Source organism: Mixophyes fleayi, chromosome 5 (assembly GCF_038048845.1).
Source record: "Mixophyes fleayi isolate aMixFle1 chromosome 5, aMixFle1.hap1, whole genome shotgun sequence".
Classification (NCBI taxonomy): Eukaryota; Metazoa; Chordata; class Amphibia; order Anura; family Limnodynastidae; genus Mixophyes; species Mixophyes fleayi.
Window position 1 is genome coordinate 111,959,919 of NC_134406.1, and position 14,444 is coordinate 111,974,362.

Here is a 14,444-nt window from a genome sequence, read left to right on the forward strand (position 1 = left end):
GCCTGCCCGGCAAAATAATAATTGAATTGTACCTAGTGATGGGTTTGCATGTATATGGGATTTCTCTATATATTACTACTGAAGTTGGAGAAAATGTACTAGCGGAGTTAGGCTCTGTCGGTTATTTAGATAGTAGGGGTCTAGGATTTCTCTTGCTAGGATTTAGGGATATATTGATAGGATGGGATCTAGGTATGCCTTAGTTAGTATGGTTATACAGGGTGGGAAGGGACAAGTTGTAATGTAAGTTGTAGGTCACTATAGTTATGTTCTCATCTACTTATTCAAGTTGAACTGTCTTTTTATACATGCTCGAGAATAATATGTTGCTGCTGTTACGAGCCGCGGCAGTGCCCAGCCGCCGCGACTCTCTCACAGGCGTCCCGGCCGTCACTATGTCGACCGGGATGTCACTTCCAGGGCCAGCCCGTCCGTTGCCGTAGCAACGGTCAGACGCTATTCAGTTCAGCGCCGTGTCCCGGCACTATGGGGCAGCTGGGCGCATGCGCAGCAGTCCAGCAAGCCTGCAGGCTAATTAATATAATTATGGCCAGTCTGAGCGCATTTAGAGAGCTAGGCTCTCATTGGTCTATTTCTTTATTTAAGGCAGGGAGGGCTTAGCCTCCCTGCCAGTTATAGCTTCCAGATTTCTGTTTGCTACCTGCTGTTCTGCTTTTGGTGTAAAACCGTTGGACTTTCGTTTTGCCGTGTATGACCCCTGCCTGTACCTTGGATTTGCCTTTTTGCCTGTGCCCTTGACCTTCTGGCTTGAACCTTGGATACTGCTGATTTGGTTGTGACCCCGACCCTTGGCATGTTTTCTGACTATTCTACCAAGCAAGTGACCCCTGACCTCGGCTTGTTCTCTGAATACGCTGTCTGCCATAACTCTCTGTTCCTGGGTTCTCCACAGCCGGTACACATCTCATGACCCTCCGTTTGTCTGCAGCCAAGTCTGTCCCCACCACTAGGGGCAACAGTGAACACCAGACTTTCAGAGCAGACTCCGGGTTTTGTTGTACTGGGTTCCTAACAGCTGCTGTACTATTCTGGTTGCTTTTAGGAACCCAGTACAACAAAGGTGTATTGAAGGTGAATATCCCTAGTCCCAACATTCCAGGGGTTTAGTCCTGCCATGCATCCAATCCAGATGATAGACTACTATGGCCACCCTAGCTATGAGTAAACCTGCCCGGGGAGGAGTCCGTCTGCTCATCTGGAATGTTAGGGGGTTAAATGATAAAATTAAGCATTCATTGGTGCTACGTCAGGTTAGGAAATCCAGTCCTGATGTGGTGTGTCATCTGGAAACCCATGTTACTGATAACAGCCGGCCCAAGAGATCTTGGGCGGACTGGGCCTATCATGCCACCCATTCTATCTACTCCAGAGGTGTTTTAATGTTAATTAGAAAACAGCTTTATTTTGTATTAGACCAGATACAAATTGACCCAGAGGGCAGATATGTTTTTCTTAGGGCCTCATTCAATCATGCCCCTTTGACTGTTTTGGCTGTCTACATCCCCCCTCCATACAGTAATGACATCTTTGTGTAAGGGTGCCACATTTGTTGCCACAGCTCCAGGCACACCAGTGCTATGTCTAAGAGACTTCAATAATAGATGTATCCATAGATAGGTGGCGTGAAGACCCACGGTCACTACCCAGGCTCACTGCCTTTGGTAAACTTATTAACAATCTGGGTCTGGTGGATGATTGGAGATTTATAAACCCGGAGGTTAGACATTTTTCAAGAATAGATATGATCTTGTCCTCACACAATCTGATCCCCTTGGTGTCTGGAGTGGACTACCACCTTAGAGGCATTTCTGACCACTCCCCTATCTTGGCTGTCTTTGATTTTAAGCCTGAACAGGGACTACAATTTTGGAAACTTAATCCGCATTGGTTGTCCAGACTTGGTGGGGGTACTGGCCTGACATGCCTCTGGTATGGGTACTTTACTTGGGGATCAACCCAACTGTGCTTTGGGACTCGTTCAAGGCCTTTATGAGAGGTACCTTTATAAAGGAGATAGCGAGTATTAAAAAACTTAACAAGCTAAAAGAGGAAGATCTGGAGCAGAGATGTCCAGACCTAGAGATCCTATACGTTGGGTCTCGTGCTGTTGAGGATAGACTAAACTGGCTTTGAGCGCAATCTGATTGGACAGAATTTCTATATGACAAGCAAAGTAAAATGCTTCTCTTCTCCAGACACAATCAATATTTCCAAACCGACTTGGGAGGGAGCTAATTGGCTTGTCTAGCGAGAGATGAAATATCCAATAGGTCAGTAGGTCAATCCCGGTGTATCTACCGTTGAAGGTTTTCCAAAACATTAATAAACATCTAATTTCCCTGATCTGGAGTGGTAAGAGTGCTAGGGTGTGCTTTAGCACATTATGTAGAGCCAAAAATTCAGGAGAACTGATCCTGTCCAATCTTAGAATTTATTATCTTGCGTCCCAGCTTACACATTTGCTCTCTTGGTTAGGTGATACACAGAACACCACTCTTGGACACTTTGTGGGCGAGCAGACGGACCCCTCCCTTGGAACTTTGCAGGTTTTGTTGTCTAAGCACAGATCTAGTGAAGTGGCCCTTATAATAATATGGCAGGCATCAATGATTTTGGTAAGCACATGCTCTTATTGGAGGTGAAGGGTTAGACCCGGACACTCCCTTGCGGTTCAATACTGTTTTCAGGAAGCTGGTGGGGTTGGAGGGTTCAATGATGTGGAAGGATGCGGGAATTTACACCATTGGTCAAATATATATAGACAGTCAGAAAGCTACATATGAACAATTGAGAGCGACCTTCCCTTTACCCAACATCCAATTCTTCCGGTATCTCCAGCTGAGACATGCACTGAATGCCCAATTTCCTGAAGGTTTGCTTCATATGTCTCCTAGTAAAAATATATTATGATCTGTAGAGTCATATAAAACTATCTCTGTGCTATCCCTTATTGGTACCTCAGGTGTCCCAAGAGGATTAGATCTGCTTAGAATAAAATGGGAAACTGACCTAGGGGTTCTTTCTGATGAGGAGTGGAATATGGTGGTGGGAGGTACTAGACATGCCACATCTTGTCTTAGGCAGCAGATTTTTTTATATTGTACACAGAGTATACTTAACACCAACCAAGATGCACGTGATGGGACTGGGCATCTCTTCAGAGTGCCCCAGGTGCAGTATCACTGAGGGTATTTTTTGGCATCTTTTATGGTCATGTCCAATTGTCCAGTCCTTCTGGGGCCAAATATGGGACTGCATCCCCCACACTACCTGTGACCCTTTTGTTATACCCTAAGATCTGTCTGTTTGGCATTACATTAGAAGAACATTTAAGTAAATCACACTTCAAATATATATTTACCTTAGCCTCCCTGGCTAAGGTTATCATAGCTAGTGGATGGATGGTGACTGAACCACTTAGTGTACTTCATTGGATTAATCTAGTTACTGAAGTATGGAGGCATGAGCGGTTCATGTATAAAAGTAGAAAGGCCATACATAAATACCATAAGATATGGCACCACTGGTATGAATCAAGTTATGCTATCCACCCTCATCAGGATGATATGGTGGGTTTGGTGAGTCACCAGGTAGATGGTTAACTCTCAGCCCTTTGCAGTTTCAATTGATCTGACCTGGAGTGTAGTGAAAATGCTATGATGATATCATCATCCTACAATTTCACTGGATATCACTGTAGAATGTTTATAGCAACATAGGCAGAGATAGATGTTAGTTAGATTAGATGTTAAATATGCTATTTGTATGTTGTAACTAAAAAATCTCAATAAAAATACTTTATTCGAGAAATACTAATAATGGTTCTTGGTAAAACAGATATGTAGAAAACGAAGTATCCACAGATTCCTTTATCAGAAATGATCATGTTTTAGGGTAACCCCTCTTATCAAATACACCAGATATGCACACTAAAATCTGACTTCATGAAATATTTTGTAATTTTTCAATGAAAAGAATCTTGGTCCTTAAATGCTTCATACATTATGACATTTCTAAACGCTATATTTATCCGTGCCATAAATTTAGAAATGTCATAATGGATATAAGGGACAGAGCCAGGAACTGTTGTGTTTAGTTCTTAGCTTTGTGATTTGTAAACAGGAGGTCATTTATCATTTGTGGATGAGTTTACATAGGCAGAGGGGATAAGTTGGGCATTTCCACTGATGTACACAAGGTGCACCTCATTGATGATGGAGAGGGAGCATATTGTGGGGTGTTCCTTATTAGTCACACATATTCCCACCTTGCAGAAGCTGAGCTGGTATATACTTTAAATGATATGCATCTCGTGCCTTATAGTTGGAGAAACAAATTTCTTTGAGTGCTGTTCCCAATGCAAAACAAAGCTTCCAACATCCCATAGATACACATGTAATAAAGACCATCCGGGAGTCTATTAACTCTGACAATAAGTCATAAATTAGGTAACTCAAGTAACATACTAAAGTGATAGTAGATTGGACTATGGTGTGACATTTAGATTTCTTTAATGTAAATTCTATCATGTGGAACAATCTAAAGCAGGACTATAAGAAATATATACAGTAACTATTATGTATTAATTAATTATATAAAAAAATGTTTTTAAAAAGTTGCAGCTTATTTATAAATTATTGTAATATTGATCTTTTAGATTACATTGAAGAGTGCAGTAAAAGTAGTACGGTTAGCTATTTTTGGTATAGAAAAACATTGAATATAACCTCAAGCATAAATGAGAATGGAGATTTCCAGTGGTGGATGGTGCTATCTTTGGCAGCAGCTTGGGGTGCTGTATATCTATGTACTATAAGAGGCATTCAATCTACAGGAAAGGTAAGTTAAATGTGAAAATACTTTTTACATAAGAAACATCTCATACAGAGGTGAATGTTTTCTATTATGGATAAGCAAAATTAATAAATCCCGTACCCTCATTTGTATCCCCGACCTTTGGTTCAGATTTTAAATCAATGTAATTAATATGAGGATATAGAAAACAATGTTTATATGATGGTTGTGGACTCCTCTTTATTAAAGGAGTAATTTACAACAGGAGAGCAGTGTGTAAATTTGCTTGCCTTAGTGAACTGCTTGCATGACCTCATGAAGGTATTAATTGACCGGACATCATTTGAATGAATGATGTCCAATAAAATAGTGGCCAATGCCACTTGTGCACTGATATTAAAAACATGAAATTCTGGGTGGGGTCACCTCTAATATATATACAGATCTACTGGATGAAATAAGCCCTTCTGAGCTGTGGCATATCTGTTTTGATATATACATAGGAAGGTCCAACTCCCGCTTCAGCTAACAAGTGGGAAAACTCTCTTGCGTGGGAAGGTTTGGATGAGACTTAGGGGCGTATTCAATTGTTGCTCCGGCCGCCGGGAAAACGAGCGCTCTAAAACTATTACCGTTAATACGGTAATTACTCGCTGAATTTCATCTTGCAGCTCCCTGAGCTGCGAGATGAAATTCAGCTAGTAAACTACTGTATTAACGGTTTTTACGCGCAATATTACCGCATAAACGGTAATAGTTTTAACGCGCTCATTTTCCCGGCGGCCGGAGGAACAATTGAATACGCCCCTTAAAGTTGTAGTGGTGGATGTTATCCAAAGGAGGACAGCTAATGTGCTAACATTGTCCTTTAGTTGCCGCAAGTTCAACAACTGTCACTGACCACAAACAGGATGTAGGAAAATTAGAAAGCCGTGAGCTCTATTACTTTTAATATTTCTTGTCCTCCTGTGTAAATCTAAATAGACTGGACCATTTCAAGTGAAGTACAGTCAGAACCATAGACTTTAACATGCTCTAGAGGGGACTTTTTTATTAAATAAAAGGCAGAAATTGACTCAATTAGGAGAGGTGTATATGGTTTAAGTAGAAATTATGGACATGAAACATGTTAATTTTTTTTTTATTTTACTGTTTCTTACATTTATGTTTATTTTACAGGTAATATATATTACTGCTACATTTCCTTACATTATACTAACAATATTCTTAATTCGTGGGTTCACATTGCCTGGTGCCATCGATGGACTACAATACCTATTTACTCCAGATGTAAGTTACTAATCTGTTGAAGTGTTTCTTGCTTGATTAGTTAATTACCTAATAAAATTTAAGTAACTTGGTTTCTTGTCAAAATACAGAATATTCAATTAGAGCTAGGAGAAAATCCAACTAGAAGGTATGATATTGCACCCTGGCAAAATCATGTTGTGCTGCAGGGGAGGCAAATTTAAAATGTGTAGAAAGATTTAAAATTGTGAGGAGAGAGTGCGTCTTAGCTCAACTCTAAAATAAAGCCATTAATTTGTGTGCTACATACAAAACCAAGCAGTATTTCTCCTGCATGCAAAATAAAATTGCATTTCTACCCTTTCCTAGGCAATAGGTTTCTCCAGGTGCAAATTTGTACCCTATAGCTGGCTTTGATCCCAACTTTTGGACCAAAATGTGAACATTAATAAAGTTGCTTGTCGTGAGCAAACACAGTGCAAGCATATACATCAGCTTTTCTGCTTTCATCTTTGTATATGTATGTATATATATATATATATATATATATATATATATATATATGTGTGTATCTATATATATATATATATATATATATATATATATATGTGTGTGTATCTATCTATCTATCTATCTATCTATCTATCTATCTATATATATATATATATATATATATATATATATATATATATATACCATGGAGTAAATGTATCAAGCTGAGATTTTTCCGGCTGGTTTGAAAAGTGGAGATGTTGCCTATAGCAACCAATCAGATTTTAGCTATCATTTTGTAGAATGTACTAAATAAATGATAGCTAGAATCTGATTGGTTTTTTCAAACCCGCCGGAAAACTCTCAGCTTGATACATTTACCCCCATGTCTGTAATGTCACTTGTTAATAATATAATCATTAATGATAAAGCATTAAAAAATAAAAAGTGTTTGTTTTTTCCCCATGGAAAACATTTATTAGTATGTTATGAATGTCTACTGTACATAAAGTATTTTTTTTTTCAGTTGCTCCTGATTGCAAACACATGTAATAGTATGCATATAAAGCCGTTATCACCTCCTCCTTCTGTTTACCTTTGCCTTCGGCTTCCTAGCCTCTTTTCTCCTTTTCGTCACTTGACTCCTACCGCTGTCTCTTCTCTTCTCCCTTGCCTTTGCATCGCTCTTTTTTTCACTCCCCACCTCCCTTCCTTTCCTTCTCACTCTACTTGTATACTGGTAGTCACTTTAACCTCTTTGCCTGTGTACCTGTAAGTTTTGTACTTATTGCACTTTATTTGTACTTTTTGTACTAATTGCAATTTGTTTTTGCACTGCTTTTTATACCATGTACTGTTACTCTGAACTGTTGTCTCATGATCTATGTACGGCTCTACAGAGCCTTTGTGGTGCCTCATAAATAAAAGATAATGATAATAATGGTAATTGTCACTTAGACTAGACCTATAGCTGGAGCAAGAGTCAAGGCTGAAGAACAAGTACATGAGAGATGCTCGGATCGGAAGCATGCGCTCGAGATTGGCATGTCCTTACAGTAGATTGACTACAGGCAAACACCCCTTCCCCTCCCCGCTCATGAAATCTTAGGCTGGTGTATGGTCCAGTTCTGGGCATGCACAGAGTAAATAAGCGGATTAGACAAACAAAATCACAGTTTACGTTCCTTGATGAATAATGCCCAGTGAGTTCAGCTGTCATTGCTGTTGCCATCTCTGTTCCTCCTATGGTAAACTCAGCTGTCTCCTTGGTGGCAGGGCCTGCCAAGGAACATGTGGAACAACTGTCCTGGCACTGTTTAGAGCAGAGAGCATGATACTAAGGATAAACATCAGGCACACAGCTACTCCAAACTGTCGGAGAACCACAAGCATGCCCATGCAACACAAAAGCCAAAGACTTCTCTAGAACCAGAAGAAGAACCTAGGATCCCCATTAACTCTTTTTCACTAAACTCTGGCAGCCAATCTTAGTTTATTACAGAACAGGAACATGAACACTATCAGCCAAAAACAGAATTGACTGTAGGTAAAATGTTTTAATTATATTTGTAATGCTTATAAAGAGTGCAAGCAAATAATGTCACAATATAGGGGGAATTCAACTGACTGTGTTGTTCGTGAGCCCGTGCACTATTATCTTTAGTACAATAAAATTAACACTGATTTTTGCCTAGTGGCTCACAGAGCTGGTAGCAAAAATCATCGTTGAAATGAACATACTAATGGTAATAACGCACACTATTACCGCAGTAACAGTAAGAGTGCGCAGGCCACGTTGTGTGAGAATGCGGTCAATTGAATTCCCCCCTATGTTTCTTATATTAAGTTCTAAGTTAAGTTCTATTGAACTATATACTTACATATGACTTTGTTTTTCTATTGTAGCTGGCAATTTTGAAAAACCCACGAGTATGGTTGGATGCTGCAACCCAGATATTCTATTCTCTTGGATTGGGTTTTGGAGGATTGATAGCATTTTCTAGTTACAACACAGAAAAGTAAGCCACTTTGTATATTTATTGCATTTAATATGTTCCTTCAGTATGCACATTGACAGCAAAAATATTATCAGGGCTTCCACTGCCAAACATATTTCCCGAATAGTATGGATGGCACAAAATAACCTAAGTCCTTTTGTTTTTACTGAAATGTTACATGTCACAGTAGTTTACATAATGAATATAATGGGTATAGTTGGTATGTGTGACTGGATCACTTACAAGTAGACATGGGTGGGCTTGGTTCCCCGAGAAGCGAACCCGCCCGAAATTCCGGAATCCGAGTCCCGAACCGAGTCGGCTCCGTACACTCCCGCCCATTTGGATTCCAAAACGAGGCAAAACATCATTGTGACGTCGTCGGATCTCGGATCTCGCGATTTTTAGAATGAATAAATAGCCGCCTCCAGAGACATCCAGCGCCATTTGAGAGAGGGAGAGAGAAGGGTTAGGTCACAGGAATAGAGTAGGAGTAGGAATAGAGTAGGAAGAGAGCAGTAATAGAACAGTAATAGAACAGTAATAGAGCAGGAAGAGAGGAGTATAGAGGAGGCATTTTATATACCAGCACTATATATTTCTGAATTTGCACTACAAGTGTTTGGGGTGTCACATATTCCCCTCTTATAAAAAAGTGATTTTCTGGTGCTGAAATTCTAATATACCAGCAATATATATTTCTGAATTTGCGCAAGTGTTTGGGGTGTCAGATATTCCCCTCTTCTAAAAATGCTACTTTCTGGTGTTGAAATTATTATATACCAGCACTATATATTTCTGAATTTGCACTACAAGTGTTTGGGGTGTCAGATATTCCCCTCTTTTAAAAAAGCTATTTTCTGGTGTTGAAATTATTATATACTAGCACTTTATATTTCTGAATTTGCACTACATGTGTTTTGGGTGTGACATATTCCCCTGTTATAAAAAAAGCAATTTTCTGGTGTTGAAATTCTAATATACCAGCACTATATATTTTTGAATTTGCACTACAAGTGTTTGGGGTGTCACATATCCCCCTCTTTGAAAAAAAACGATTTTCTGGTGCTGAAATTCTAATTTACCAGCACTATATATTTCTGAATTTGGATTACAAGTGTTTTGGGTCTCATTAAAATGGATTCACATATGAGCAGGATCAGCAATCAGCTGCTGCCACCAGTCCTGATGGTAGTCTTCCCTGTACGTCATCTGGTAAAGCCTATGTAAAAGTACATAGTCTTTTTAAGTCAGGGAAAACAAACACATAAAAAAACCCTTTTACCGCGTTGAAGAGTAAAAGAGCTGTAATCGAGGAAAAGTTAACTGCTGGTAAAAAAAAAAAAATGCCAACATGCCATTCTACACACGCAGTGGCAAAGAAAGAATGAGGTCTTCGCCTTTCTCTATTAGTGCGAGATCTAAAAATGTTACTGAGCCTTCTTCTTGTAAGGTCACTCGTGACCAAGCAAGACCAAGTAATTCGGAGTCCAAAAGTGGTGCACAACTACTGTTACGTGTGAAAACCGAGCTGCAAGAAAACAGTAAGGCATTAGAGGAATATGTATGCTCAGAATCAGAAATGACACCAATCCCTGAGGAGAGTCCATCCACGAGTGGTATGTGTAATCGTGACCATTCTGATAGTGTACCCATAAAGAAGGGCCCTTTCAGCATTTCTGCTGATATGTGCCTGAACAGCCCAAGTGTAGCTGGTGATGCACCAATTGAGGATGCCACTTTGGAATTAGAAGAGAATGAGGGGGAGATTTGTGTAGCCGACGAGGGCGCTAATGAGGATGTTGATGAAGATGAGGTTGTTTGTGTAAGTCCTGCACCAGTGGCAGCAGTTCTGGCATGTGACAAGAAGAAGCCCATTGTCATGCCTGGGCATAAGACCAAAAAAGCCACTTCTTATGTGTGGAATTATTTCTACTCAAATCCTGACAACAGTTGTACAGCCATTTTTAGTGTATGTCAAGCCACAGTTAGTCAAGGGAGGGACCTTAACCATCTTGAAACCTCATCCATGTTACACCATTTGACGACAGTTCATGGCAAGGTGTTGGGAAAAGCTGAAAGTAATTGTAAAAAATAACAAGCAGTCCATCATCAGCTAGGACCCTTCTGTCACCTACATACCGACGGCTGCAATCTACACCCACAACACCGTCCTCATCAATATCCTCAGTAGCGATTGGAGTTAGCCCTGCATCCAACTTGGTAAAGCTCGATGACTCCTGCACTATAATTGATTCCTGTGAAGAATTCTTGAGCGTTAGTCCCACTGCTGCTGCTGTTGCTGCTGCTGCTGCATAAGAAGCCCAAGAAGAATAGCACTAGTCCTTTACAACAACTAACTGTGAAACAATCTTTTGCTAGAGGAAGCAAATATGACAGCAGTCACCCAGTCACCAAGCAGATCACAGACACCATGGCTACTATGCTAGTGTTAGATCTGCGTCCAATATTCACAATAAACACAGCTGGTTTTTCACAGTTAATTGTTGTTTTGTGTCCCCATTACAAAATTCCATCGCGACACCATTTTTCACGAAAAGCTATTCCGCAACTGTACCAAAAAATGTAGTAATTGGGCTCAAAAATGCCATTCTACCCACTGTACACTTAACCACAGATATGTGGGCAAGTGGAAGTGGCCAAACCAAAGACTTTATGAGTGTGACAGCACACTGGGTTGGTCATTCACCTTCACAAGCAGGAACAGCAGCAGCATGTACACCAATACGGAACATTTCTCACAGGCAGGCTTGTCTTTGTATCACCGGCTTCACTAACAGGCATACAGCTAATATTTTGTCATGAAAACTAAGGGATGTCATTAATACATGGCTTATACCACTTGGCCTCTCCCCAGGATATGTTATTTCTGATAACGCCAACAATATTGTGCGAGCATTACAGCTGGGTGAATTCCATCACATTCCCTGTTTTGCTCACACAATAAACTTGGTGGTGCAGAGCTTCTTGGGAAATAACCATAAGGTGCAGGAGATGCTTTCGGTGGCCCATAAAATTTCGGTAAACATTTCCGGCATTCTGCCACAGCATGTAGGAGATTGCAGTAGCTCCAAGAACAATTTAACTTGCCCTGCCACCAAATTAAGCAAGAGGTGTTAACAAGGTGGAATTCCACCCTGTACATGCTTCAGAGGATGGAGGAACAGCGCAAAGCCATAGAAATGTATTGCTCAATCCATGACATTGGGAAAGGAGGGGAATGTATTTCACCCTTGCACAGTGGGGAATCCTTTCTGTGCTGTGCAAGGTGCTGAAACCATTTGAAGTTGTGACGTGTGAAGTGAGTTCAGACTCTACTAGCTTGAGCTAAGTCATTCCCTTAATTCGACTATTGGAAAAGCAGCTTGACAAACTGAAGGAGGAGATGAAGAAAGCAATTCCGCAAAGTATGTTGGCCTTGTAGATCAAGTACTTAATTCGCTTCGCAATGATACAAGAGTTATTAAAATCTTGAAGTCGGATCACTACGTTTTGGCAACTGTGCTTGATCCTAGGTTTAAGACCTACATCGATTCTATGCTTCCAAAGGACTGAGATCAAAACAGTTGCAAGGAGCTATTGGTCAGCAAGTTGTCTGCTGAACTGGGCCTTGGCTTGACTACATCTCCTCCTTCAGTTTCTCAGGCAGCTGCTGCTCGGAAAAAATTGCACTTTCCAAAGAGAAGCAGGGATGACGCAGGTGGCAGACCACAATAGTTTGACATCTGGGCTGGTTTGAAAGATTTTACCAAAAAATGTGTGACCTTGCCCATAACTCCATCCACTCCTACTATTAACATGCAAAGGATGGTGGAGGATTATTTTCAAGAGTTAATTAATATGGAAATGTCAGACAGTCCCTTTCCATACTAGGAGGAAAAACAAGCCATTTGAAAACCGATGTACAAACTTGCTTTGCAATACCTAAGCTGTCCACCCTCCAGTGTGTACTCTGAAAGAGTATTCAGCACAGCCGGGAACCTTGTCAGTGATCGACGTAGGAGGTTACTTCCTAAAATGTGGAAAAGATGATGTTCACCAAAATGAACTACATCTTCCACGAGGAAGGCCTTTACCTGCAAATACATCCAAGTACTGACACTTCTCTAATGACGGATTTCAGCCGAGATGAATTAATAGTCTGTGATGATGATGTACACACTAATGAGGGTGAGGATGATGCTGAAGATGACAACAACATCTTTTAAAAACTTTCACTATAAGTGTAGCGTGTAATCTACCCCCAAAGAGAAAAGGGGCTTGGGGCATTTCTATTTATGGTAAAGTTTTGCAGGATGCTTTTTTGTCAATTTCACTTTTAATGTATGGGAATAATATACACCCAAACACAAAAGCTGCTTTGGGTATTTCTATTGAAAATTTTATGGTACAGTCTTTGTAGGCTGATTCTTTTTCGATTTAACTATTAATGTATGGGAATAATATACACCCAAACAGAAAATCTGCTTTGTACATTTATATTTATGGTACAGTCTTTGCAGGCTGCTTCTTTTTCTATTTCACATTTAATGTATGGGAATAATATACAACCAAACAGAAAATCTGCTTTGGGCATTTCTATTTATGGTACAGTCTTTGCAGGCTGATTTTTTTTCTATTTAACTATAAGTGTAGGGTGTAAAATAGATAGACACCGATAGATAGACAGATAGACACCCAACTGCCTTTTTTGCTATGGATTTCTATAGCTCTTTTTAGTGCGTTGTCTGGCACTCTGGATTGGTGTGTGTCTGATAAAAGCTCACATCCGGGGTAGGGGGGGGGTGGCGGGCAGCGCTCTTTGACATTTATTAGCTGTAGAATTAAGGAGGACCTAGCAGGGATTAAACTGTATTTTTCATAATTTGCACTAATAAGGTTTGAGAATAATATACACCCAAACAGAAAAGCTGCTTTGGACATTTCTATTGATCGTACAGTCTTTGCAGGCTGCTTATTTTTCTATTTCAATTTTAATGTATGGGAATAATCTAGACCCAAACAGAAAAGCTGCTTTGGGTGTATCTATTTATAAAACAGTCTTTGCAGGCTGATTTTTTTCCTATTTAACTATAAGTGTAGGGTGTAAAATACAGATAGACACCCAACTGACTTTTTTGCTATGAAATTCAACAATTCTTTTTAGTGAGTTGTCTGGAAACCTGGATTGGTGTGTGTCTGATAAAAGCACACATCCCGGGAGCTCAGCGCTCTTTGACATTTATTAGCTGTAAAATTAAGGAGGGCCTAACAGGGATTAAACGTTTTTTTTCTTAATTTGCACTAATAAGGTTTGGGTGTAATATACACCCAAACACAAAAGCTGCTTTGGGCATTTCTATTGATCGTACAGTCTTTGCAGGCTGATTTTTTTTCAATTTAACTTTAAGTGTAGGGTGTAATATACAGTTAGACATCCAAGTGCCTTTTTTGCTATGGATTTCAATAGCTCTTTTTAGTGTGTTGTCTGGCACGCTGGATTGGTGTGTGTCTGATAAAAGCACACATCCCAGGGGGGGCAGCGCTCATTTACATTTATTAGCTGTAGGATTACCTCACTTATCCAAGAAACAGGTGCAGCACTAATTATGGTATTTTAGCCAAAAAAATGGAATTTTTTAACAAATTAAAAAACAAAACCAAACAAAACCAAAACCAAAACCGAAACACGCTAGGGCGGTTTTGTCAAAACCAAAACACAAATGTAATCCAGATCCAAAACAAAACCAAAACACGGGGGTTAGTGAGCATCTCTACTTACAAGTAACTTATGGTATAAATGTATTTAAAGGAAATAGCGGAGGGCACGTATTTATATAATTGCCAATGCACTTATTTTTGATATTGTGTATATTTTGATATAGGAAATCT

At 39.9% G+C, this 14,444-nt stretch overlaps 1 protein-coding gene across 1 annotated transcript in view; it reads left to right on the forward strand.

Annotated features, from left to right (window-relative positions):
• The window catches only part of LOC142159470 (sodium-dependent neutral amino acid transporter B(0)AT3-like), a 124,559-nt gene that overhangs the window by 36,660 nt on the left and 73,455 nt on the right, over window positions 1–14,444 (forward strand). The window contains exons 5-7 of the mRNA XM_075214370.1: window positions 4,679–4,860; window positions 5,995–6,105; window positions 8,461–8,573. Of these exons, the coding sequence (XP_075070471.1) occupies window positions 4,679–4,860; window positions 5,995–6,105; window positions 8,461–8,573 (406 nt within the window). The remainder of the gene's footprint in view (window positions 1–4,678; window positions 4,861–5,994; window positions 6,106–8,460; window positions 8,574–14,444) is intronic.